The following is a 27,830-nucleotide window of genomic DNA, read 5'->3' on the forward strand; positions in this document are numbered from 1 at the left end:
TACAATATTGTATTTATATCATTTGTGTTTCTTATTATTAATAATACAGTGATTAAACATTAAAATAGTGAACACGATATATTTTGTTATATATTCTTAAATTAACGTTGAGTACATAATATTATGGCAGTATATCAATTATCACGAATAGCCTGAAATTGTCACTATTCATTTGACACGAGTGAAACTATGAGTAGGTAAAGGCGCATCTGTATTAGGGCCCTGATATATGACGAATGAGATGCCTAGATTAAGGATTGGTCTCCGCTGCGCTCCAACTAGATACCGCACTACCTAAGAACACTAGCTTTTTTGTTACGGCAACTATTAGATGCTTGCGTGCGTGGGATCTTGACACTCAATGGCATCTTTCAAATTTTGTAACAGGTACGCTTCGTGGTATTTTACATTGAAATTAAAAAAATACAAAATACCTACTGACTGATGATATGTGATCTCAGTGTCTCTAATTTCTTGTAGTATTATCTTTACAAAGTTTTACTACGCAACCCGGCATTTTAGTTTCAATTATTATTAAAGTTTGACAGAATATGAGGCACGTCAACGTCACACATTGTACGAGTACTTGGGCGTAGTATTAGTTGCCGCACTGTGTGACTACGCCTGCGGTATCTAGTTGGAGCGCACAGGCGACCAATCCTTAATCTAAGTTTTGACCTAAATTGTAAATCAGTGTCTTAGCAAAAATCTTTATCATTCCTTGTTTTGTCTATAACCATTAAGGGTTTTATCTTATTTATCAATTTAATCTACAAAATAAAATATCAGAAACTAAAATGGAAAGATTCCTACGTCCAGAAAGGTTCAACACTGACCCATCCTCAATATCTGCTACAAAAGAATGGGAAGATTGGAAACTGACTTGATAATTTTTTGGCGCTTGGAGGTAAGGAAGATAATGAAAGAGACAAAACTTCGAATTTAAACTAATCATGTATCTTCTTTTAATAAGCCAATGTACTAGATTTAAAGCAGCCATGGCCCCACTTCATATAAAATACGTGATACCACAGAATTTATGCTAGACACATGCTTGCGACTAGGAAGTAAGTGCCGAGACCAATAAGGAAGACAGCATTAGAGATGCATTTATTGCTGGCGATAAAGTCACATGAGATTCGCCTAAGATTACTTCAGAATTTGACACTAACACTAGAATCTAGATGAAGCTTACAAATTACTATTATTATTAGAGTACTACAAGTTTGAGTGGTGTTAAAGATTTTTCAGAAAATCGGGCTTTTATAGCAGCAGTTTCTTCTAGAAAAAAATGCTTTTTCTGTGGAGGATCTATTCACATATGGAAAAAGGAGGAACTTAAAGGGACGTATGAACGCACTGTTTGTAGACCCCAATAAATAAAATAAATGTAGAGAAACTCAGGAATAACATGAAAATCTGCATAAATGCATCAGCTCTAAAATAGGGTCTGACTAAAGCGATTGAAATGAACTAAACTTATCGGTTGGTGAACTACTATTATGTGACCTTTGGTATTGTTTGTAAGGAGTACAGTATTATGGATAATTCGATATTATGTTCCTTATTGGCCACTTAAAAAGGAGTCTACTAAATAGACTAGCAGTTTCTAAGTGTCAATAAACAGTTTTATAATAACCACTGGATGTAGTAATGTCCGCTAGTTCTACAGAATTGATGATATTGTGTATAATAATACGTATTAAAGACGATTTCTTTATTGTTATCACAATATAATATTATTATTAACTATCTAAAGGATTTCTCAGACTACTTTATAATATATAGAAATCGGTAACATTATCCGTGCACCTTGTTGGAATGCCTCGCCCACTTCGCATATTGCGTCATATTAATAAAGCTAGAATTAAAATAATCAATTACATAATGAACGTGACTAAATATGTAAAAAAATAACTTACGTATGTAACAACTTGTTTTATAATATTTATTGCGATTGTTTTTCACATTGTACTAGAGAGGTTATATGACGTCAGCAACGCTAGGTGCAGAGATATTGTGACCGGTATATCTACAGGTTTTGTATTAAATTCAATTAATTACCTACTCTACTATATAACTATAACAATAACTTGAGCATGACGTTTTCGATCTCCTATTCTCCTGTCCATTAGAATTCTGGTCTGAATTATAATACCTCGCACATTTAGACGTAATTGTTGGTCCATTTTATTGGCCAATCATACTATTGAACTGTTTGGATTAATTTATTAAGTAGTTATTAAGCGTGACAATTTTGCTCTAGCGGAAATCTTTGTCTCCCGATAAAATTTGTAAATGAGGCTTGCAGCGACTTCTGGTTTTAACAGTTTTTCTTGATGGCGAATTGACAGAATTACTTGCCCATATAAATGAAGATCGCTCTGAGTTCCATAAATACCCAAAATTATGAACACCACTGCGAACGCGCTCATCATTTTGGGACATGGGTTTAACTCAGTAATTGTGCTAACTTCGACGCCTTTTAAACCGAAACAAATAGTGCTTTAAAAACTACTCTTTGGCAGCAGAAAAACATCCAACTGGTATCTGGTCCTAAGAAACTTCCCACTTGTTAACCTTACCAGACTGATGGACTGTACGTATAGGTAATGTCTGTGTAACTGTGAAAATAATAGTGTTCAGAACTCACAAAACGTCATATAGCGTAGTCCTCAACGAACCACGTCGAAACAAAGCTATGGAACGGAAAACGAAGATTATATGTAGCAAGGCGAGTGTAATAGAAGCGAGACCTACACATCGTGCTTTTATTAGCCGTCGTTCTTTGTAAGTAGGCAAAGCGTATGCGAAACGATCCCGCTCACAACACAATGCAGCCAGAGTAAATACTTGTTAAGCACAGCGATACGAGTGTTACCAATTCTTGGAACGCATTACCTCTGGCGAGTCTACAGTGTATTATGGTATACATGCGAATTAAGTGGCAAGAAATGGGCTCAATGACACAATTGCCTGGTCTTGCCACTCTTGGCACTTTCCTTCAGCAGTTCACTTTCATGATTTCCATCTCTTTCTAACAACTCACAAAATGCTGCAGACAGTCGAAATAAGACATTTAATAACAAACACAATATTCGATTTATGGTGATCAGCCTAACAAACATTTTTTTATAATCAGCTGAACGGATCGCCCTTAGTGCAGAGGTCGGTCAGTTAATTTCAAAATATACAGATGTGGCTATTCAGCCGTCAATATCCTCTGAAAAACGTTGGAAGCTGGTTGCTTCGTTAGAAGCAACTGGGATATTAATCTCTGGAAGGTCCTGATTTTTTGGAAGGTGTTGAGCTGATTGGAGTAATCCGCTTTGCCTGCAGTAGAAATGGACCCAATTAGTGGATCTTATTTCGGAAACAGGAGCCCCCTACTATACTATCAAAAATTATAAGTAAAAATGTCTTGAAATTGACTAAACGTACGAGTTCAGTAATTTAATGTTAAACTCTTTAGAAAATATATGAAATATCAACAAAAAATTATCAAAGGCTGCAAATTATAAAATTTGTTCGTACTTCAGTTTTAATACTTCGAATGAAATTTCCAAGTTCACAATAAGAGTATATGGAGCCAGACAAGGTGTATTTTTCACTACATTAAAATTTATTTCGTGCATATTTTTAGCATATTGTATTCATCAGAAGTAAGAGAGTACAAATATCTTTTGATGAATTAATGAAATGGTCGAATCGAACGAATTTCATTATACGGTCAATTTTAATTGTATAGCGCAGTCTAAAACTGCCTTTACATTTCTCAGACCGTACAGTAAATCTTTGGCAATATTAGATAAACACTTATTATCTACCTACTTACATGCTAATTTAGAATTTCTCATAAATCTATTATATTTAAAGCTACTTAGTGCGATCAATTATTTCGTTTAAATTCTAATATTAAATCGCATTCAACGTAAGTACCTAGGTACACGTCTTTGGCAGTATTTTTTAAATCTTTTCGCTTCTATATGAAACGTATTAGCTTTTTTTAAAGCCTCACCGCGTAACAAATTTGAAACATTAAATCTAGAACATAAGTTCTTCAGAATATTTAAAACTTAGGCTTAAATATTTCGCATTGTTGGTCCATTTTGTTGGCCAATCAAACTTAGATCAGAGTAATGCTTTACCTTCTACAAACCTAGATTCCACATTTTTTCCAGCGCTATATTTTGAATGTATTTTTTGGGATTGCAATGGACAAGAGCTAGACTTAACTTGCCCTAAGTTCGCACTCACAAAGCACTTAAGGCGTGACAACAAAATCTAAATTATATTTGAGATGTCTTATATCAATGCTTCTGTAATAGCAAAGAGTGAGCACCGGAACCATCCCATAACCTTCGCATTCCCCTCTGAGCTGTATCGAAAAAACATATCAACATTAGACCCTAATGACATCACACTACGCCTATGAATCGGAACCTTAGGTCCGCAATAACATGAGACAATACATCTTGAAGGCCCGTGTTTTATAAGATGTATCAACACGTAATCTTTTATCAAGTGTTTTAGTACACATAATTAAATGTGTCATGAACACAGTGACAAAACGCCTTTTGGAAACGCACTTAAATTTTGAATGGATACCCACAAAAAAGTGTGAAAAATAAGTCAACCCAAATTCAACATAAAATGTCAGAAAAAGGTGTGATGGTAGTAGCGCCTGAGAAACCCCTTATGATTTTACGCTCATATCATACGAACCGTGGGGCGACTTTAATGAGATGGCGGGCAGGCACGTTTCTCTCTTATTTTAATAAATAAGTAGAAAGCGATAATATAAACAGAAACGCTCGGAAATGACGTCTCCAGTCAATGCAAACGCTCTACGCGTAAGAGGGTCACAAATCACATTCTGAATTACACTGGTAAAAAATATATCCTATTGCACAATGCACCCAGGATGGAACACAAGTATGTTGAGTACGGCTGAAGTACTGGCCGCTACTTCCACTTTACTTTTTTGCTTTTCTACGGGCGAAACATCCGTTGCTTGACTTTCGTTCATTTCGCTCGACGTGGATACGGTCTGGTCCATGGTATTTTCTATTAGAAGCTCAGTCGATTTGTTCTCTGGGCTATTTTTTAAGAATACCTAGAAAAAAGTACATAGTGTAAAATCACTTGTTTGATAAAAATAATTTTATCAAAAGAGGGATTAGAATAACACTTCTAAATTTTACTTCACAATAACGAGCAGGCACATGTTGCAATCTCTGTTTAAGTTTCAGGTGAGAGGCACAGTGCGTTGTGATCGGTGTCGTATTATGATACGTGTTTATGCGCCATATTGCTATTACATATGGGTAGATGATGCAACATCAACAAGCGGGCCCAACCGCTCGTTTAGCCACTTCTTTTGTCTTTTTTGTACCATTATGGCATAGGCCTAATTTAGATGCCATTATATAATATGAATATGCCTTGGACTATTTCCATCAACTTAGCAGCCATCGCCATCATCACTTAATTTAAAATTTCCAGCCCAGTTGCGGTCTTCCTTCCGCTTTTCCACCCAAGGTCGGTGCCGGGCCAGAACAGTCTTGCACCAGGTACCCTCATTTTCTCAAGTAAGCCTTAAATATAAAAACCCGCTTCAAAATAATACCTCATCGTCATCAGATTCACTATCCATATTCTGCAACTCAGCCTGCTGAGGTCTGTACTCGTAGTTGAACAGGATACTGTCGTCATCTGAACACTCCTCTGGTTCGCTCTCGTACTCGAAGTATCGGCTCTGAAGTACATAAATACTTGACTTATTAACTTATGTCGAGGCCCCTACATATTTGGAGAAATACCGCAAATAAGCGTTACACAGGTAGGCGACTCGATATCGTACAATCGGGTCACCTAATGGTGTGCTATTGGAGATAATTTCAAAATAATTTTTATAAGTACAGTACAGGTACTAAGAATATACTATCTAATATAATTTAACTATCGGCTAAGAAAATTTAAGCCGCTGAAGGAAAATTTCCATTTAAACATTTGACGTCTGTCTATCGGATCTCACTATCTTTATTAAATGCTTCCATTCAGTTCCAGTTAGATGTAGAACAAAAGTTACTGAAAAATAGTAGTTGTTACGTGTCAGGACAACAGGGTTGTTATACGTCCCAACAGTCAATAAAATATTTTGGTTGTTATTAGCAGATGCATCGCAGAGAATGTCAATTTGATGGCTCAGTTAATAATGAACCAATAATATAACTAGTAGTAAACAAACACGACCAAGAACGAAATTCACTTATTTTCGGACAACACACAGTTTAGATTTGGTTGCATCATTTGTAACTCTTTCTGGAACACACACGATATGAATTACGCTAATAAAAGCTATTAATTAATGATTTAAATGCATTATTTTTGCTAAAATCTAAACATGAACGAACGCACAACGAAAACCATCTTCTACAGATAAAATATGAACATCATATTTTGACGTTTCGATACGCTACTTGTCATTGAATCTTAGAGATGGGACATTTAAAATGAATTATCTATTTGAATGAATTATATATTTTAAATTAAATAAAACTAAGTATATACTATATACTGACTATATACCTACTTAATAGATAAGTGACTTTTTCACAGTTTGGGATAAACCCAAAAACCACTAGAAGAATCAATCGTGTCGTTGCTACGTTTGATATCGTATGTTACACGTGCTCAATGGTGTTGGATTTCTAACGGTGTGGTTTTTTGTGTGTTAGTTTTGTGATTTTAGCCTCATTATTCATTGATCCGACTATTTTTAGCAACCCTTTAGCATTTACCGGATTTCGATATAACAAACGATTGTGATTTTAGAGCATGCAACAAAAACCTAGGGAGGTTGAATAATTTCATAATGTCATTGGCATAAAACGGTATAACAATCGTTTTTAACTTACAGATTCATGAAAACAAGATTTGAATTTTATTGTAAAATTATTTGTTGCAATGAGGACTACTCTCAATATAATGTGTACAATTATTATACATAATATTTTAATATTAATTTTCGAAACATTAATGTCTTATTATTGCAGTAGAATTTAGTGGGCACAATAAAAAATTGTTGAGGTACCAATGGTTATCTCCAAAACATCGAGAATGAAAATTAGTAACCGTAGTCTATGGAATTAAAAAGTTAAGTGTCACAGATGACAGTTGACATAGTGTAAAAAAGGCTCGATCTACGTAATTAAAAATTGGTGTTAGTGAAAAATATAAAATAAGGAGAAAACATGTAAAAGGAAGAAAATAAAACGAAAATATTAAATCATATGTTTTATTCTGCTGGAAACTACTCCCCAACAAAAATGGCATGTTGGAAAAAATAATTTTTAAACTGGCTGAAGTCAATAAGCTAGTCGGAGAAGGGCTAAGAAAAATTAATAGGGCGTCTCGGATGAATTGTATCGAACATGTTAAAACAGAATACAAAATATTGTATATCTCACTATAGTGTATACCTTACTATAGTAGTTATCTTAACCTTAACATAGTAGTGCTGCAGCAGACACACCGACCCCTAGTTTTATAATATGTATATTTTTCAGAAGATTGGATGAATTGAGTTTGTATCCGAGTAATAAAATTATTAAAATAATTTGTCGTATTACTCCTATCCTATACGTCTTTTCGTTCACTCCTTAAAAAATATTAAGTTCAATCGTTCATTCGTTCGATGGTCTCCATCTCTATGAATTATCTCGATACATATCATATTGCCCATATTTGTTTTGTAAGAAAAATAAAGATGACCAATAGAATTGCATTCCATGCTAGTAAATCTTTAAATACTTTCAATGTCATCTTATCAACTGCCAATATCACCTGGAAGTCTTCAAACTCAACGTCATTCGTCAACACTCAACCTTCAGTCCTTCAATCTTGTCAAGTGTCACCGTATTAGATAAAATGTTGTGATTTTTGTAAATTCCTATGTGCATATATGAATAATATTGTTTTGTTTCGTCATTTTAGTTAACTGGTTTCAAACAAAGAAACATGTGTGACAACGACGTAATACAATCAATTTTCCATACCGATGGAGCAGTACAATAATAGATTAAAGTAAAACAATGATAAACTTCCTTTGTACATAGCCCATAGATTACCTACGTGTTTGTAAAGTTAGAATCAGTGTTTAATTATTAACAATGGCAGCAGCCTTCGCGAATGATTCACCTAAATATCGGAACAGTTTAATATGTTGTAGTCCTCGAACTGAGGTCGCTTCTCAATCTTCATCTTCGACGTCTGGTTGTGTTTCAGCAGACGAAAGTATTGACTCCAACTATGTACCAAAGTCCATAGCGAACAAGAAGTTAAAGATACATAGTGCAGCAACTCGTGAAGAAATCGAAAAAGCTATTAATCAATGTAAAGAACTTGTACTAAATAGCCCCCAGTGTTCTGATGAACGGAAATGGCTAGTAAGATATCTTGTAGAGTTACGACTGCGACTAGAAGATTTGAAGGATTGCGATGGCCAAATAAGAGACAAAGTTACCATTAAAGGCCATCATTTTGAACAGCAGACTGCTATAACTAATAGAAAACAGTATTGTGATCATTGCAGTGGGGTAATATGGAGCATAGTGCAAAGTTCATACATATGTTCTGATTGTGGCTATGTATGCCACTATAAATGTGTAGATGATGTATGCAGAGTCTGTGCTCATGTTGTTATGACAGAAAAGGGGCAGTTTGAAATGAATATTTGCCCAGAAAAGGGACTAGCGGCCCAAGATTATAAATGTGTAGAGTGCCTGACAACCTTAACATTTAAAGATACATGGAATGAACCAAGACTTTGTGATTACACAGGCATGTACTTCTGTACTACTTGCCATTGGAATGATATGTTTGCTATACCAGCAAGAGTGATACATAACTGGGATTGGGATAAAAGATATGTCTCCCGTTTGGCTTACCAAATGTTAACACTATCATGGACAACACCTTATATTGATGTAGAGAAGATAAATCCAAAGCTATTTGGGTTTATTGCGGAACTAGAATGGATTCATAAGATGAGAAGGGATCTGGAATGGATGAGGCGTTATTTGTGTGCTTGTAGCGAGGGATCAGGTCTTCTGTCTCCATTATTTGTTCAACTTGGAGATGTTAACAAGAAATACAGTATGGCGCACTTACAAGCAATAAACGATGGTACATTGGAGACTCAACTGACAGAGTTAACAGAGATGTGTCGAGCACACATCACAAAGTGTCCCCTGTGTTCAGGTAAAGGGTATTTATGTGAAGTGTGTGGCAATGATGAGATTGTATATCCATTTGATAGTGGAGCAATATTGTGCGAGCAATGTAATTCTATGTACCATAGAGTATGTTGGTTAAGGAAGGGACAGATATGTTTAAAGTGTAAAAGAATGAATGAGCGAAAGAAGAATTTACCTGAAACAGATAATACCGACTCAAATACAGAATATGACATTGACAAATTTGTACATTAGTTTTATAAAAATTATCTTAGTGACAATAATATCAAAAAAATGTAACATGTTTAGTACTAAGTTAACATTGTTTTTGTTATCTCTTATTGAGCAAATAATAATATTTTTAGATAATATTTTCGTTTTGAATGTAAAATACTGGTGGTTGTTTTAATTGTGGCTTTGAAATTGCATAAAGTAATTTTTTTTGAGCAATTGAGTGTCACAATTTGTGTTAATGTATTTAAAACAAACATTATATATTGATTTATCATCTTGCACAATATTATTATCTAGTACAATATAAAACGTCTGTAGGACTACTAACTTAAAAACTGTAAATCTGTAGAAATTATTTATAATTATATATTTGAATTGTGATATTATACAACTAATTATTGGACTTGCAAAATTTTAACTTTGATTATACTTGCTTGAGTAGTGAAATAATTAAAATGGCTTAATAGAAATCACTGATTCCATAGAGGATGTAGACTTTGAGTAATAGAATGTTTTGGACTCGAAGGCAAGAGAAGATAAAAGTTTTAAAGGTTCTTCTGTAGAACCTAATCTATGCTAACTTTTCTAATACTTGCATTATAGCACTTACAAATTAAACCTGTTTCCATATACAAATCCTGCTTATTTTCTTACTTGACATGAATTTAGTTGCATAATAAAGGACAATTCTAAAGGACTTCTTCCAACATCCACTATCTGTGTTCATGTTAACCTAAATTATGACTCCCCAAAACATTTATTCACATTTAGGGACTGTTTCACAATGTAAAGTAACAGATTGTCATAGGCTAGATAAATTAATGGCTATATAAAAGATCTGAATAAAACAGATTACTTAAAAACACTTTGTTTATTTACTAGATTGATTATATGATTGTTCCCTACAAAATTGTGACATTTTTAAATATTGACTTGTCAAGATAACACAAATATTATTTGTAAACAAAATTCTATGAATGATGTGGGACTCAAACCCATGACCTCACTCGTTCCGTGTGAGTGCTCTTCCAACTTTTATTTGTGTATTAATCCCAGAAGTAAGGGTAATCACTTTAAAAACATAACAAATTTATTAGATTTGCAAGAGCAACATCTTCAGGTTATCAACTGTAAAGTGGATCCTGTAGATGAAGCCATTTTATGACAATATGTCACTCAAACATATATACATGTAGATAGACTGACTCTATCAAAATATATGAATTATCTTAGATATGAAATATAAAAAAGTTTTTAAAAGTCCCCAAGGCAATAGTTATCTGCCAATATAAATTAAAATGTTGATATTTTGTTATTTTGCTTATAGATGTATAATGCAACATATTTATGCTATACAAACATATAATATTATGTATTCTTTAAAAGTGAATTGTATATTTAGTATGTAAGTATATTTTATTTACTATTTTATGTATGTATACATATAGATCTTCTTTAGTATCTCTGTATAAACAAGATATAACATAGTATTGCATTACACAAATTCAATTTGTAAACAAAAATTCTCTCGAACCAGCGATCTCGCATTCCGTGCTCATCCTCTGAGCCAACTGTTCGAGTGACATATCGTCCATAAATCTTGATATGCCTTTTTGTTCAAGTCTCAGGCTGTGGCTTCATCTACAGGATCTACTTTACAATTGATAACCTGCTCAACACCAATAATTACATATTAGGAAATTGTCTTGAGATGTCGCCCTTTAAAATCGAATCAAAGAGCGCTTCCACGGAACGCGAGAGGGTTTGAGTTCCTCGTCGTTCATAGATTTTGTTTACAAATTGTAAACAAAATCTATGAACGACAAATAAAATGTAATTAATCCCAGAAGTGAGAGTTATCACTTTAAAAAATAACAGATTGTATAGAATTTCATGCTTGAGAATCTTACATTAGAACAAAATAAATTTGAAGGATTTTAATAATATATATTATTATTAAATAATAAATATATATATATATATATATATATATAAATATAAATAAAAATATTATTTAATATATATTGGCAAAAACATTTTTAATGGCAATGGGTTTCCGCAAAATGACTTCAAGTAACATCAAATTAAAATTATTTATTTAACCCAATGTTTCATTGACTTTGCAGTAATGAATTTCCAGCTATAAAAGTTTTTTTTTTCTATGTTATTAATATTTAATTTATTGCTTTAGAGCAATGATGTTCTATACATCTAATATATAAAATTCTCGTGAAATGGTGTTCAACTATGAACTCCTCCGAAACGGCTTGACCGATTCTCATGAAATTTTGAGTGCATATTGGGTAGGTCTGAGAATCGGACAACATCTATTTTTAATCCCCCTAAATGTTAAGGATGACACACGAATTTTTTTTATTTTTTTGACATTTTTTTTTACATTTGTTTAATTATGAGTCAGCATTAAAAATACATACAACTTCAAATTTTCACTCATCTACGATCAACAATTACTTTTGTATTGCGATTTTAATATCGGCAATACAACGTTTGCTGGGTCAGCTAGTATTATATACAAATCAATTCGTAAAAACAAAGCCTAAATAAGGACCATGCCCAAATTACACCATAATAGGCTTTGACTGCTATATCTATACATTGCCGTGTGTACTCCAGTTCTTTAAAATATTTTTGGTCAATAAGCAGCAATGTAAAACATTTATTCAGTTAAGTTTGATTCGGATAGTGACAGTTGACACACGACTAAGGAGATAGGTGTGCTTACAATGTCTTAAGCACACTTGCCGCTCCGCTATCAAACTGTGAATGATATGTGCTTATATATTTTATTATATTATGTGTTATACGTCATTGCTTAAGACAATTACAGGCCAGTGTAAGACATAGTTGTCATGCACACTAAAGTAATAAACCTGTCCTGTTGTCATGCGTTACCTAACAGCAAGAGGTTCTTTCTAGACCTATAAATAATCTAAGGCATTTACAGTCAAAATGTTCAAAAGCTAAATGAAAAATGCATTAGAAATCAATTCCCATACATTTTTCCTCTTAGTACTGGATTTATACTTATACAACTTTTCTGCCGGCATAGTGTAAAAGTATTTTATTTAAGTGATGTTATATTAAATAATATTTTCTACTTCTAGACAGCCTCTCGCTGCCAGAAAACCGATGAAAACAGGCAAGCTTTATTACACTCGGGATTTGTATATCACTTTGTGCGAGTGTGCGTGAATTGCTCAAAATAGAGGTTAACTGTCAACCTCAAACTTTTTCGACGTTGTCACAGCTGTCACAGTCTTATCTAGATATTATATAAATGATCTAAAGATGTTATTTAATCAGAGTAATTGTTATTTAAAGTTTCAAACAATTGTTGCTTTTGAATTGTAATAAAAGGCTTATTGTGCACTGTTTAAAATATTATAACGATGGTTGTGTTAATAGTGTTAATCTTTATTATATACTTATTAAACAGCTGAAGACATAATATTTTTTTTTATGAGAAGAAGTGAGGAGACGAGCAAATGTCGTTTACAGTGTCGTGCCTTCCAGGAGTCTTGAAAACCCCAAAACCTTAGATAATTTTCCCGTCTAGGCTCTAGATAGAGCCTCAATTTTTTTGACATTTTCACAGCTGTTACAGTCCATCTAGACCAGGGATGCTCAAACGGTCGTTCGGGATCGACAGGTCGATCGCGAGTGCTTTTTGAGTCGATCTCGAGAAAAAAATTCGGTATCCGGTAAACTAAAATCGGTAATTACGTACCATCTTATGAAAAGTATGCTCAGGACATGCATTGTCACGCTACAACATCCAAAGTCACTATTTAGTTAAGCTTAGAACTTTAGAACGCGTTTGTTTTGTAAGAACCAATAAACTCGCAATTTTGAATAATAATTATGAGTTTTTTCATTGACATTTAAGAGCAGACCTACACTTACTTTGACTAAAAAAATGCATATTTTGCGCAAAACTAATATCTATGTCATCGTGACACTGTACCTAGACTACAATCCTTCATCATACATACTTGAAGCCTCTCGAGCCGATCGTTAGTAGTCTAACAATTTTGAGGTAGATCGCCAGCAATTCAAGCTTGAGCACCTCTGATGTAGACGTATAAATGATCTAATATATATGATACAATCACGGTCTTAAAATGTTTAGCCCCTTAAGGTTTATAATTACAAGTACACATTCGCTAGACCTCCCATATGATGGACCGACGATCTGGTCAAGATGGCCGGAATACGTTGGATAAGGGCAGCGCAGGACCGATCGTCGTGGAAACATTTGTCCTGCAGTGGACGTCTTCAGGCTGATGATGTGATGTGACACATACGCTTATCTTTCTCTTAACATCAGGTGATCAGTTACCTCTGTTTCCTCTTAAAAAAACTCATAGGGTCGAGATTTCAATGACAAACAATGTGTTACGTAATTCAAAAGAATTGTTAAAAAAACGTTTGTGTAGTGAAGGTTACTATAGCTACATGTACTGTAATATATTCATTGCCATAGCATAAATGCCTTTATTTATGATACCACAGATTGGGAATAGATTTTATTGTACGATTTACATTATAACGATATTTTTAAGAAAAAAAAGCCCGCTGTGTTTTTTTTTATGATAATAAGGGACGAGACGAGCAGGAGGTTCAGCTGATGGTAATTGATACGCCCTGCCCATTACAATGCAGTGCCGCTCAGGATACTTGAAAAACTCAAAAATTATGAGCGGCACTACAATTGCGCTCGTCACCTTGAGACATAAAATGTTAAGTCTTATTTGCCAGTAATTTCACTAGCTACGGCGCCCTTCAGACCAAAACACAGTAATGCTTACATATTACTGCTTCACGGCAGAAATAGGCGCCGTTGTGGTACCCATAATCTAGCCGGCATCCTGTGCAAAGTAGCCTCCCACTGGTACCGCTGAGTTACTTGCGCCCGTTCTTCCTAGGTCTGAGACATTCTATTTCGAATGGGTGGAAGTTTTTAAAGATCAATACTTAAATGATTTTAAACCCTATTTTGAATAAAATATTTGAATTTTGTAATATGATCAAAATCCCTTCCAAGTATGGGGCTATTCCATTTTCGGCGTTTGATCTGCTGTTCATTCGGTGTGCCATTGCAGATGTACCTACCTATATCTGAAATTTTCTCGACCCACAATATATACACAATACGGCGAAGGCAGCAGTTTAGAAAGATCTAGAGTTGGTGCAAGACGGTGTTTGTGATCTTCCAAGTCCCGCATCTGTGCAACACTGGCAAAAAGTTTTTTTATTAAAATTAGGGGTGAGACGTGCAGCACGTTCAACTGATGGTAATTGATACGCCTTGCTCATTACAATGCAATGCCACTCAGGATTAGAAAAATACAAAAATTCTGAGCGGTACTTTAATTACGCTCGTCACCTTGAGACATAAGATGTTAAGTCTCATTTGCCAGTAATTTCACTAGCTACGGCGCCCTTCAGACCGAAACACATTAATGCTTACACATTACTGCTTCACGGCAGAAATAGGCGCCGTTGTGGTACCCATAATCTAGCCGGCATCCTGTGTAAAGAAGTCTCCCACGTTGGATCAGATTATCCGACGAGTCAACTTCTGTGAATGGCGAAATCAGAGGAATATGATGAGGCGGATGTCTGCGAAGGATACTCATTCAATATAGATTGCTCTTTAAATGTAGGTACGGTAATGGCACAGAACATTATCGTTCTAAACTTTATGTAGCAAACTGTCTATTGATTAGGATTTTATCCAGAAAGTTTTCTTTATAGTAGAGGAGTGCAGCCCATACGCCCTAGTGACACCAGAGGAAACACAAAACGTTGCCGGACTTATAGGTAAAGCATCGTAACGCACGCAGGCTAGCGAAACTCTAACAAAAAAGTGATTCACTTGATTGTATGAAACGTGCAGTCATAGATTGTCAGATGACGGCTATAATCTAGTAGAAAAAGGAGATAGACGAAGTCCACTACGTTTTAAGCAGCTGTTCGCTTTCAAACTTATGTCAAATGACTGCACGTTTCATACAAAACTAAATTTCAATTGTTATTTAGGCAGTCCCGCTTCTTATTACGTAGTATTGACAACTTCTTGGGAGGTAGTAACGACAAAATTTAACCGTGGTCCACTTTAATATCATTTTCCTATCGTTATACTATACAAATAGGTCGAAATTCACTTGACATTCTACCAATTGTCATACTTACATTCTTTTTCGTGCGAATATAAAACTGTTTTTATTATTTCAAAAGAATTATCAGCAAAATGGGTCCTGATTGAATTAATTTTGTCTATGGTACGTACATTTTGTAATACAGGTCACGTCGAATGTCATAGTCTCGCGAGAGTTATAGTTATTAAAAAACATAACAATGTAAAACACACTCTGCCTTACAAATAAACTAGCTATAAAGTTATACCTAAGAATAAACGATGAATATGCAAAATGTTTACAAATAGACATTTTGCTTATGATTGGTTTATTCGGACGTATAACGCTGCCTGACATGCGGAAAACTTCAGAATTACCATTGTATTGACAGTGTTGTCAGCGATATAGTAAAAATTTTGCATACATGTACTTGGTTTATTCTCAGGTATAACTTTATATCAAGTTTATTTGTAAGGCCGACTAAGTACAAAAGTGAAAACTACTACATCAAGGAAATGCTACTAATACGAACCATACTGACTTACAACCGTTTTCAATAACCTATCTACCCTTAGTTTAACTTACGGATACATTGCTGTCACTGTTTAATGATAAGATCTTATCTATCCATAGTTATAGTCTAATGCTATCTGTCAATAGGTTATTGAAATGTAAGTAAGCGTAAAAGGATAGATTTAGTATAAGTACTACGTCTAGTAAGTTAAACTAAGGATAGATAGGTTATTGAAAACGGCCGAGTTTCCTCCGAGTGAAGCCAACTTTAGCCGAATAATCGCCATTAAGCCGAGTGTATACCGCATTCCAGACCCGCTAAAGAAATGCTAAGAAGTTTTCATCATCATCATCCATCAACCGGAAGACATCTCCAAATCCTCCGCAAAGATCTCCAAGACGATCGGTTCTGCCCTGCCCTCATCCAACGTATCTACTCCGGCGATCTTGACCATATCGTCGGTCCTACCAACACTGCGTCTTTCGGTACGTGGTCGCCATTCGAGGACTTTACTGCCCCACCGGTCCGTCGAACTATGTATCCTACACTGCCACTTCAGTTTTCACTCTCAAAAAGTCCTCCTTTCAATCAACATAAGGCCCCACTAACCTGGCACTCCAAACATCTGCAGGATTCTCTATAGGTGCACATGGTCAGACTGTTCTCAAGCCGCTTGAAGTATTGTTCATCTCGAGGCTTCTGTCTTCTCAGCGAAGTGAGCAGAGAGAAGAATGAACAGCGCGACTCCTTGACTCCTTCACTGTGGATTAATACATTTATTATAGTGACTGACACTCTATTCTACGCTGACAACTGTCACGGTCCGTCATGATCACTAAATGGCATTGCTTGCTGCGGCGTAGTGTGCCGGTTCGTCTCCTTCACTCAAATATGGGAACGCTGGCTAGTCCATGCGTCAACTGGTGTACGGGTGCTGCTTGTGGTACCAGAGGGCCTACCTTCAACTTTTAATAAGCGATGCGATTCCGATGCAGTTTAGTTTAGGTACCTAAACTGAATCACTAAAATTCTTGAAGTGAAATGAAGTGCCTTTTACTGAATGGCGCTTGGATCGCTTATGAAGCATGAACATAATAAATTTGTCTGTGGTTCGCGGTGTGAGAAAGAGATGACGCTCTACAGTCGTTGCATAGGTTTGTCTCTCTTACTCGAACCATATGCGTTGCGTTTCGAAACCTAAAATGTTATGATTTTAGCGGTTTTTTTGCGTAGAAAATACTAAAAAAACATTATTAAATTGCGCTTTATAGCGTCAAATTATAAACCATTAAGCCCTTTTTTATACTTATTAAATAAAAGTAATATAAATAAATATAGTTCTTTGAATTACAAATTAAATGTTTGCTTGTGTTTTCGTAAAAATAACGAGTTATGAACGCACCTCCATTGATGTTTGATTTGACAGGACCACAGAGTACATTTTTTTTAATTCGTTCTTGCGAACAGGCTTCGCCCGGGCCCTTACTGCCTCGTCTTTAGTATTTTCATTTTTGGTGTTTATTTTCAGTATTTTGTTTTACAAAAAAGTCCGAAAGAATTCTCATCTCATCTTTCATCAATGAAATTTTCCCTTTCTGTATGTTATCACTATTTTTTTTAAAGTTATTAAAAACACGATTCACTTTCCTCTAAGGAAGTAGGAACTTTTTTCGAATCGCTCACTTTGACACATTAGCTATCCAGTTTGGGTTGAAATATTACCTCATGGTACGAATGAATGAACGAACTAAATCAGTTTGCGATTCAGTTGATATCATTTTTGAAATTCAATTGACATCATTGCGATTTAATCAGTTGATTTGACGTCAACCTAAATTAAATAGCTTTTTTCACGTCGTGATACGAAATAGCAAAGCAGTTCATTTTAGGTTGTCAATTGAATCGCAATAAGAGTTCATGGTAGGCCCGCAGGTCGATCTGTTTAGTTAATGATAAACCATTAATGATAACCATATTTGTTGGATGCCATTACTAATTTTTTTTATATAGATTAATTGCAACAAAGCAACAAAGTATACACTAAAACGTAAACAAAAAGAAATACAGACAAAAATACAAGTTGAGTGCTACTTCCATTATAGACGCAAATAACATTCTTATGTAAGAAGGAAATAAGTACATTAAAGAGTAAAATTTCTGTTTTCAAAATTGTATCGCGAATATGTCATAAATTAAAAATTTAATCTAAATTATAGTACAATACATACATAATTAAACTACTAAATTAATAATAATAACACAGATATGTAATAATTAAATTATTTTACAGTTTTTACATAATTAGGTAAAACAAGTTGAAATAAAAATTTACCAACAATAGAATAAATAAAAATGATTTTATTACATTACTTACAGCAAATTACAATTCAAATTAATACAACAAACAATAAAAAATTATATAAAATTCATCATAATTTCAACTACTACCTACTAACCAAGCGAATTTTTTATTGTCTCATCAGCCAATTTCTTATGACAGTAATCACGACCATCATGTTCACGAAGCATCCTTATTCCTTACACAAACAATGAATTGAAACTCTAAAGGTTGATGCATCCAAGATACGATAATTTATATTAATAGAGTTTGATTCTTTATTAAAAAAAAAATATATTTAAATACGCTTTTAACTTTCAACCCGATTCATATATTGTTGGGTGCAGAACGTTACAAACTAATTTGTTGTTGTAATTGGCCATTTCTTGAATGTTCTTCTCACGAGCTCTACTTTTTCCGAAAACATACGGTAGATTCAGTAATTTAAATTAAATATTTATAACGACGCTTCAAAAGTTTAAGCCTAATTGAATAAAGTTTATTTGACTTTGGTAGTTTTTTGCATCATCATGAATTATGGTAAATTAAGAACGTAGAAGTTACATAATTCTAAGTGATCACCTCCCATATTCTCTTGCAATACCAGAGGAACCCACAGACGTATTTTTATACGTCTGTGTAGGAACCACATAATCAGTGTACTGAAGTTGATTACGCAGTTAGATTGACAATTTCGAGCACAGCTGCCCTTTTCTCTCATAACAAAAGAGCCCAAAAGTAAAACAGGGAAAAATTTCTCTGAGGGCCATTACTTTCCAAAATGCAGTCCTTTATTTGACAGCAAATTGTATTCTCGAGGAATCTTTATCAAAAAAAAAATATGGCGCCGATTTCACCTTATATAGAGTCATAGGCGGTATGAAATGAAAGAAATAATGTCTTATTAAGCATTTTAGATGATTCTTCTGGGGAACTTCCAGATGACCACAGAACTGTAGGCCATATTCTCGTAACAAAACGGATAGGATTAAATCGACCTTATGTCAAAAAGTTAATTTGCGTATTCTTGTAACACAAATTGACAGTTCATTTCCGATTGAGATGAAGTTATGTGATACTACAGGGCATGGATATTTTTATACCAAGCTCTGTAGTACCGATCGGTGGCAGATCACAGCCCTGGTTCGATGCGTCAGTTAAAGCAGCATCTGACTGCAATAAACAGGCGTATCGAACTTGGGTTGCGGCGCTGGGCACAAAGGATCCGAACTGCATAGTTCTAAAGAGGAAATACAACCGTGCTTCCAGATTTTTTAAGCGGCAAATCGCCCGTGCAAAGTCAAAACACGTCGTCAAAATCGGCGAGCAGCTTTCCAGTTACCCGACCGGAACACGCAAGTTCTGGTCGTTGTCGAAAGCTGCTCTTGGTAACTTCAGCCAGCCGTCCATGCCGCCGTTGCATATGAGGAATGACACCCTGGCCCATAAGGCAAAAGAGAAAGCCGATCTCCTGTGCGCTCTTTTCGCCTCCAACTCGACTCTTGACGACAACGGAAAAACACCGCCAACCATCCCGTGGTGTCAGTGCTCTATGCCTGAAGTACAGTTCAGACAGAAAACTGTTAGGCGTTCTGTTTTCGTTGGACGTCAGGAAGTCGAGCGGGCCGGATGGCATTTCTCCAATCGTGCTTAGAACGTGTGCCCCTGAGTTGACGCCGGTGCTAACGCGTTTATCCCGGCACTATTATTCCAAAGGCGTAGTCCCTGACTCATGGAAGTCAGCCCTTGTCCATCCGATCCAAAAAAAAGGAGACAGTTCGGATCCGGCAAACTACAGGCCTATTGCTATTACCTCCCTGCTCTCCAAAATCATGGAGATCATAATTAGCCGTCAGCTCTTGGTGTACCTAGAGGGTCACCAGTTGATCAACGACCGACAATACGGGTTTCGCCATGGTCGGTCGGCAGGTGATCTTCTGGTATACCTAACAAATAGATGGGCTGCGGCTATTGAAAGCAAGGGGGAAGGCCTGGCAGTTAGCCTGGATATAGCGAAGGCCTTTGATCGTGTATGACATAAGGCGCTCCTCTCTAAACTTCCATCATTTGGGCTTCCCGAGAGCTTGTGCAAGTGGACCTCCAGCTTCCTCACTGGGCGCAGCATATAGGTCGTTGTCGACGGACATTGCTCGAACCCGAAGCCCGTGAATGCTGGAGTGCCCCAAGGCTGTGTGCTATCTCCTACGCTGTTTCTTCTGCATATCAATGATATGTTGGACACCTCCAACATTCATTGCTATGCAGATGACAGCACTGGTGATGCCGTATACACGGGCCATGCACGTCCTCTCGGGAAATCGTCGACCAGTGCCGGGAGAAACTTGTGTCTTCTATCGAGTCCTCTCTTGAGAAGGTCGCGGAATGGGGTAAATTGAACCTTGTCCAATTTAACCCCCAGAAGACTCAAGTTTGCGCGTTTACCACTAAAAAAACCCCATTTGTCGCATCACCGCTCTTCCACAACACTTCCCTAAAAGCCTCGCCTAGTATCGGAATACTGGGTCTCGAAATCTCGAGCGATTGCCAATTCCGTGGCCATCTGGAGGGCAAAGCCAAATTGGCTTCAAAGAAACTGGGCGTCATTAATAGAGCACGGCAATACTTCAAGCCGGCCCACATTCTAGCGCTGTACAAAGCGCAGGTCCGGCCACACATGGAGTATTGCTGTCATCTCTGGTCTGGCGCACCCCAGTATCAGCTCGATCCATTTGACCGCGTGCAACGCAGAGCAGCGCGAATTGTCGGGGACCCAGTACTCTGTGAACGGCTGGATCACTTGGCGTTGCGTAGAGACGTCGCTTCATTGTGTGTCTTCTACCGCATTTATCACGGGGAGTGTTCCGAAGAGCTGTTTTACCTAATTCCTGCCGCCGAATTCCACCTTCGCACGACACGCCACAAGTTAGGATATCATCCTCACCATCTGGATGTGTGGCGGTCCTCCACAGTGCGGTTTACAAGGAGCTTTCTTCCACGTACTACAAAGCTGTGGAATGAACTTCCTTGTGCGGTGTTTCCGGGACGATACGACATGGGTACCTTCAAGAAAAGCGCGTACACCTTCCTTAAAGGCCGGCAACGCTCCTGTGATTCCTCTGGTGTTGCAAGAGAGTATGGGCGGCGGTGATCACTTAACAACAGGTGACCCGTACGCTCGTTTGTCCTCCTATTCCATAAAAAAAAAAGTTACTGATTTAGGGAAATCGTATCATCTGTATTCTCGAACAAGATCGAACGTAAATGGCTGGGAAATGTGTATTTTGCAAAATGTGACGTTTGGTTGAGCTTAAAACAAACATATAATGAACCTAGATAACTGTTGTATCTATACAGCACTACCTAAGAACAATAGTTTTTTTGCATCTTTATATTGTAGTGCTTGTGTGCGTTAAATCTTGACACTCAATGGCATCTTTCAAATTTTGTAACATACGCTTCGTGTTATTTTACATTGAAATTAATAAAACGCAAAATACCTACTGATGATATGTGACAGTGTCTTTCTTATAACTTGTAGTATTGATTTTACACAGTTTGACTACGCAACCCAAAAAAAGTTTCAATTATGAGAAAAGTTTAACAGAACATGTGGCACGTCAACGTCACACATTGTTCGAGAGTGGCTGAAGTACGCCCACTTGGACGTAGTATTAATTGGCCACATTATCTCTACGCCTGAATGGAGGATATTAATATCTTAGCGTTAGATACATGTCGTGATATAATCACTGCTTTGTTTTTTAAGTTTTCATTGTTACGGTTTGACTTTTTTTGTTAACAGTTCTCTAGTTTCTGTTCTGTGTCGCTATAGGAGTAGGTACCGCCAGAAAGATAAATACTTTCTTACTTAACCCAGATTCTTTCTTTGATTTATATAATATAGATAATCAGCATCACAACACAACCCTTTAATATCAATTTATAATACTGAAAAAACATATCGTAGTTTCTTTGATGCTTGTTTTATACACCGTCACAAACCGACGATGTGACGTCATCGACGGTAGTACGTGAATAGCACTGCTGAACTTCACTCAATAAATCGACGGCACGGATACCGTAGTCGGTCTTGACAGCTGTTATGGGAGTTTCTCGAAACTAATACTCACGATTGTTGTGTTTCCAATAAAGGCTGCCGATTATCACACGGTCGGCCCTCGCTGGACGCCTGGTGTGTATTATTGTTTAGAGGAACCTCGCTCTCAATGTTAACTGCAATTAAAATTTACTTTGAATACCAATTTGTTTTTAATCATTTGTATTTGTTTATGAAAGGAGAGGACAAACTAACAATATTTTAAAGTGATCGTCGGTGCCCACATTCTCTTGCAACACCAGAAGAATCACAGGTGTACGTGCTTTTTTAAATTACCCATTTCGAATAGACCTCACCATTTAACCAGAACGTGAGTTTCTTGCCCATTTGCCCCCTCTTCTATAAGAAAAACATCTTGCAAGATACGTAAATATCGAATAATAATAATAGTTTTAATATCGATTTTAAATTTCGCGGGTGTATTTGGTGTGTGTACTCTTTACATTAGCTCTTATAGGGACATATAGTTCACTGGGTAACCTCACCTAAGTGGATCACCTTAACACCAGTATGGACTGATTTGTAGCTTGCTTGCTTTAATTACATACAGTTTACAAATTTACTACAACTTTACTACAATAATTACAAACAAGTTTTATTTAATATACTTACTACAATTATGACTATTCCTTTGATAATATTTTATTTTTTCCTTTTTTTTTGACTAAATATTTCTTTTCATTGACGACCCATATAGCTGAATGGTTAGTGATCCTGTCCACTAAGCTATAGGTCCCGGGTTCGAATACCGGTGCAATCATTTATATGATGAATATGGATGTTTGTTTCCGAGTCATGGATGTTTATATGTATTTATGTATGTTAAGTAAGTATATTGTATTAAATACATCGTTGTCTTGTAACCATAGTACAAGCTATACCTAGTTTGGGGCAAGATGTGTAAAAGTGTGTCAAAGTTATTATTATTAATATTCTTTATCCTATTCCTACTGTTCGGTATCGGTAACGTTACATACAGGCTGGTGAAACGTAATATGACATGTATCATTCTACCTTTCATTGCATGTTCGCTGCAACCGCTTAGCTCGTTCATATCGCGCATTCACCACGAACCTCCCGCGTACATCTTTTTCCGCCATTCAGCCGCGAACGCGCACCTTTGTATTCGTTCGAAAAACCGACAAATCACGGGTCGCTCCACGCGCGGCTTGTAATGCTCGTAGCGTGCGCGTGAAATGCTCGTTTCGCGCAGAAGACGTCCAAACTATGAGGAATTGTTACAAAGTGTTACCTTCAATGATACTTTGCAGCTATGTGTTTGGCGAATTCTTTTATTGCACGATACATTGAATGTTACGTCATCTTGTTCCAAAGTATTTCAAAGTTCGTTCTCCCATCTCGTTTTTTGTCACCCTTTTTTTTCTATCTCAGACGTAAAAATCCTTGATAAGTTATTTCAGGGTGCCAGGGTCAGGGACGATTCGGACGCTAAAAATGTCTTAGTTTTGTTGGCCTTGTGTGAGGAAGCGTTGTCATGATATAGGAGAACGCGGCTTTTTGGTCGTCTTTCGCCTAACTTTTTTTAACATCTTGGGTAACAAATGTATGAATACCACTTGGCATTAACACTCTTTTGATCTTCAAGTGGAATTGTGCAGATGGGACTCGTAGCCGAGAAAAAAATGCGATAATTTTTTTACCAAAGTTTCTCGCCTGCCTCACTTTTATTGGCCTGTTCTCATTTTTAAACACCCATTCATAAGATTGCTGTTTATTTTCGGGTTCAATAAATCCACGTTTCGTCGTGAGCACCATTCCGCCCCGCGAGCCCGCTTCTGCTCCGCTGTCAGTTAATGAGGAATCCAATGACAACAAAGTTTCCAAACTTTCAATTCTTCGTGTAAAATTTTCTGAATTTGGCTCATACCAATCCCCAATAGTCCTCGAATTATCTCATAGGTAATCCACGGGTTTTCTTCAATTAGCCGCTTAACAGTAGCCACATTATTTTCGTTGACGGTAGTTGAAGGCGGCCCTTCACCAAATTCGTCATGTAAAGAAACCCGACCTCTCTCAAATTCACCAAACCATCGCCTCACGGTGCTCAAGCAAGGTGCTTCTGTCCCAAAAGCATTTTGAGGACGAGTGGCACAGTCTTGCGGAGAGAGAGAACTTTTAAAATCATAAAAAATCATCGCTCTAAAATATTTTTGACTTTATTCCATTTTCTTTGCTTACGTAGAACTTTGATGTGTGATAAAAAACAATTAACAGATGATTTGCCGCCAATTGTTTTTTTTATTACTAAGAAGGTTACAACGTTTCAAAAAATATAATATTCGAAATTAAAATAGTTCCGATTAGCTAGAAGTGCAAAACTTTTTGTGTGCCCCATGTATTCTCCCTACTCTGCATTGCTCACCGATTTTATTTTTGCATCAAGGATAAAAAATATTGATAAACTGGTCCCGAAATCTAATGAAATCCGAACTTCACAATGACGCGCGATCGTATGACGTTACAGCCTTGCCATGCGTCTCGATTCTTGGCGTTGATGGGAGAGAGGAATGTATGGTTTGATGTATAGGCGGGCTAACGTTATTAAAGTTTATTTTTAAGAGCCTAACTTATTTCAAACGTAATTTATTATAAATAAAGGTTTACCATTGATATCTGAGTTACAACTCCACAACCTTCTGACGTTGCAATTAAGGCTATTATCGTTTGCAGGCTCCGTATACCATAACTCTTCAGTGTTCTGATATAAGGCTTCAGTAGAAGTGTTCCCACTTTCTGGTTCGTAAGGATCTGGACGGTGCAGTACCTGGCGAATGTACATATAGATGTAATATATCGATAAATGGCACGCGCAGAATCCTATTTTCAACATTAAATAAACAGTATAAAGGACAGCGATAAAGGACAAGTTCCGAAAGCCGACATTTATTTGAGAACCTTGAAACAACTTCTTCAATTTAAAAAATGATCCCAAATTCGTTCTAAAAACTCCCGAGAACCTGGAAAACGTTATCCATATTTATGTAAACTTCATTTTCGCGGCGAAAATCTTAGATTTGAAGATGATCACAAATTCGTTCATTGCACTCCCCAGAATTTTGAAGACGATATCCCTATTATTGAAGTAATAGTTTTTCGCAGCGGCCATCTTGGATCCCAAATATTGGTTTTTTGCCCCCCACCCCCCTACCCCCGGGAATCGAGAACTATCGCTCATCTTGTAATCCTACTGGAGCTGGGGTATGATGATCCTAGCGTGGCATGGGATAATTTTTGGCACGGTTTTTTATAAATGTGTTTAGCAATTATAATTGATAAACTAATATAAAGTAACTGAAACATAATGATCTAAATGTTATAATTTTTATTGAGTCTTTATTCTGCTTAGATTTGTCTGTAACCAATTTGACAAGTGTTTCGCCCCAACACAAGGCATCCTCAGGAGATGTTGACTAGCCGAAGCCTTGATCCAGAATTCAGATAATTAACTAAGATTAGTATAATAATTATTGATTTTCGCAAAATTGTCGTGGAAGTCAATCAAGTTGCTCTTACCTGATAATGAGCTTGACTGTCAAGAAAAAATACAGCACCTGGGTTATTTGTTGTCATCTCATAGCATTAATTATATCTGAAAATATTATATTATTTTAAAATATAAATATAGTACGTATAGACGACCTGACAGCCCGATGTCTGACAAATTTTGGTCCACGTGTGCGTAACTAACTTGTGGTTAAATTACTAAAATTTGAATATACTGAGGAGCTTATTCCAAGCGTGGCTGACTGTTTCCGACTTGTCACTCAAAATCGGTTACGGTGTCAATTGAGTTGCTTTCCAATTCTGTCTTGGTGTATGCAATATTTACAATCAATGATTGCTGGATTATAATATTTTATTCGGATGCTTTCTACTAGAATCGTGAGACGTAAACGAGTTGTAGGTACGAAGCTGCATACATTTGCGTAAAAAAATCAGCACATATTTTACCGCGTAAAATTTCAACCGCGCCGTGTAAGTCGCCAAGCCAAAAATAAATCGCGGCAAATTTGCATAGTGCGCGCTAGCCCTTAGGCAAACCCATGATGCGATTGGTTCGTTGCTAAATTAAATGAAAGCAATTTATAATCATGACCGAAGTTGAACAAACAAAAATGGCGGTTAATACAGTTAATGAAAATAAGTACAAGATACACTTTCACATTCTATAGATAAATAATAATTATCATTTCGGACCTTTTCCTTTTTGATAAATTTGTGTTTAAAATTAGTAAAGCTTTATTTCTCTGAATTATTATCAGTGCAATCATTGAATTTTCTTTTATTTCTTTATTATAAATAATAAAACCATTGCGTGGTGGTTGTATTAAAATATAATTATTTAATCATTTAAATCAGGTACAGCCTTTTTTAAATTAAAAAAATAGTAGGCTTATGCTTGAGCTGTTAATAAAAGGAACACGAACTGGAAATTATTATGTGATATAGTATTCAGACGTAAATGTAGTATATAATGAATTATTAATATATAATTACCTTAAATACGATTAATTAATAGAAATAATGTAACATATTTAGACCTTTTGACCCTGTTAGGTTGCTACTTGATAGCAATGCGGCATGCGCAGTGCAGCCAAGTGCCAAGGGTGTTTCAAATTGTATCATAAGATGGATGGGACGCCTGGCGTTTTAGCCGTGGGGCTGTTTCCTTTTAGATGCTAGTTCAATGGTTCGAGAAAGAAAGAAGCTTAGAAAGCTCAAAATTAATATTAATGAAAAGCATATAAGCACCGGGTAATGTTTTCACTTAGATATAACATGGGAATGACATAAAATATTTTATCGTAGCTACATCTTTACCCCTCAAGTGTCAAATCGAAAACGGTCCAGAATCGCCCAATGTTTATGTTTTTTAAAGAAACCTAGAGAAATTTCTCTAGCTATCCACATATTTTTTTTTCATATCGTTTTTCATTAATACCCATTTATTTTAAGCATAAAACAGTCACAGTAGCTGCTAAATTTAGTAGATTTAATCACTATGAAAATAGTCGCACTAAGCAATAACAAAAATACATTCTGGTGAGAAAAAACAGGACTTTACCTCTGAATAACCAAAAAATTGTAACCCATCGCCCACTTGATGACCACATTAGACGCCATTTACAAACGATTTTGGCGGGAAGTAACCTTGTGACATTTTATGTTCCTTTCTTTATCATTTCAAAGAAATATTATATACAGA

The 27,830-nt window shown here is 36.1% G+C and overlaps 1 protein-coding gene and 1 long non-coding RNA gene across 3 annotated transcripts; one reads left to right on the forward strand and one right to left on the reverse strand.

Moving 5' to 3' along the window:
- Nucleotides 1-27,814, reverse strand: LOC126971496 (uncharacterized). Of its 2 annotated transcripts, none has more exons than XR_007730915.1 (7): nucleotides 27,690-27,814; nucleotides 26,138-26,213; nucleotides 25,229-25,388; nucleotides 22,617-22,719; nucleotides 16,758-16,908; nucleotides 5,630-5,758; nucleotides 1-5,116 (listed from the first exon to the last, which is right to left on the reverse strand). It is a non-coding gene; the product is annotated as an uncharacterized LOC126971496 (long non-coding RNA). The 2 variants fall into 2 exon arrangements; XR_007730916.1 differs by lacking the exon at nucleotides 27,690-27,814 and adding an exon at nucleotides 27,122-27,189.
- LOC126971400 (differentially expressed in FDCP 8 homolog) lies at nucleotides 7,900-13,354 on the forward strand. The gene has a single exon (XM_050817712.1). The coding sequence runs from the start codon at nucleotides 8,175-8,177 to the stop codon at nucleotides 9,492-9,494; it is 1,320 nt and encodes a 439-aa protein (XP_050673669.1). The 5' UTR covers nucleotides 7,900-8,174; the 3' UTR covers nucleotides 9,495-13,354.
- Nucleotides 27,815-27,830: the final 16 nt, after the last annotated feature.

This window comes from Leptidea sinapis, chromosome 23, assembly GCF_905404315.1.
Source record: "Leptidea sinapis chromosome 23, ilLepSina1.1, whole genome shotgun sequence".
NCBI lineage: Eukaryota > Metazoa > Arthropoda > Insecta > Lepidoptera > Pieridae > Leptidea > Leptidea sinapis.

What these genes read in the sequence shown, in the direction of transcription:
- LOC126971400 (XM_050817712.1), top strand. Translation starts at nt 8,175, where the DNA reads ATGGCAGCAGCCTTCGCGAATGATTCACCTAAATATCGGAACAGTTTA.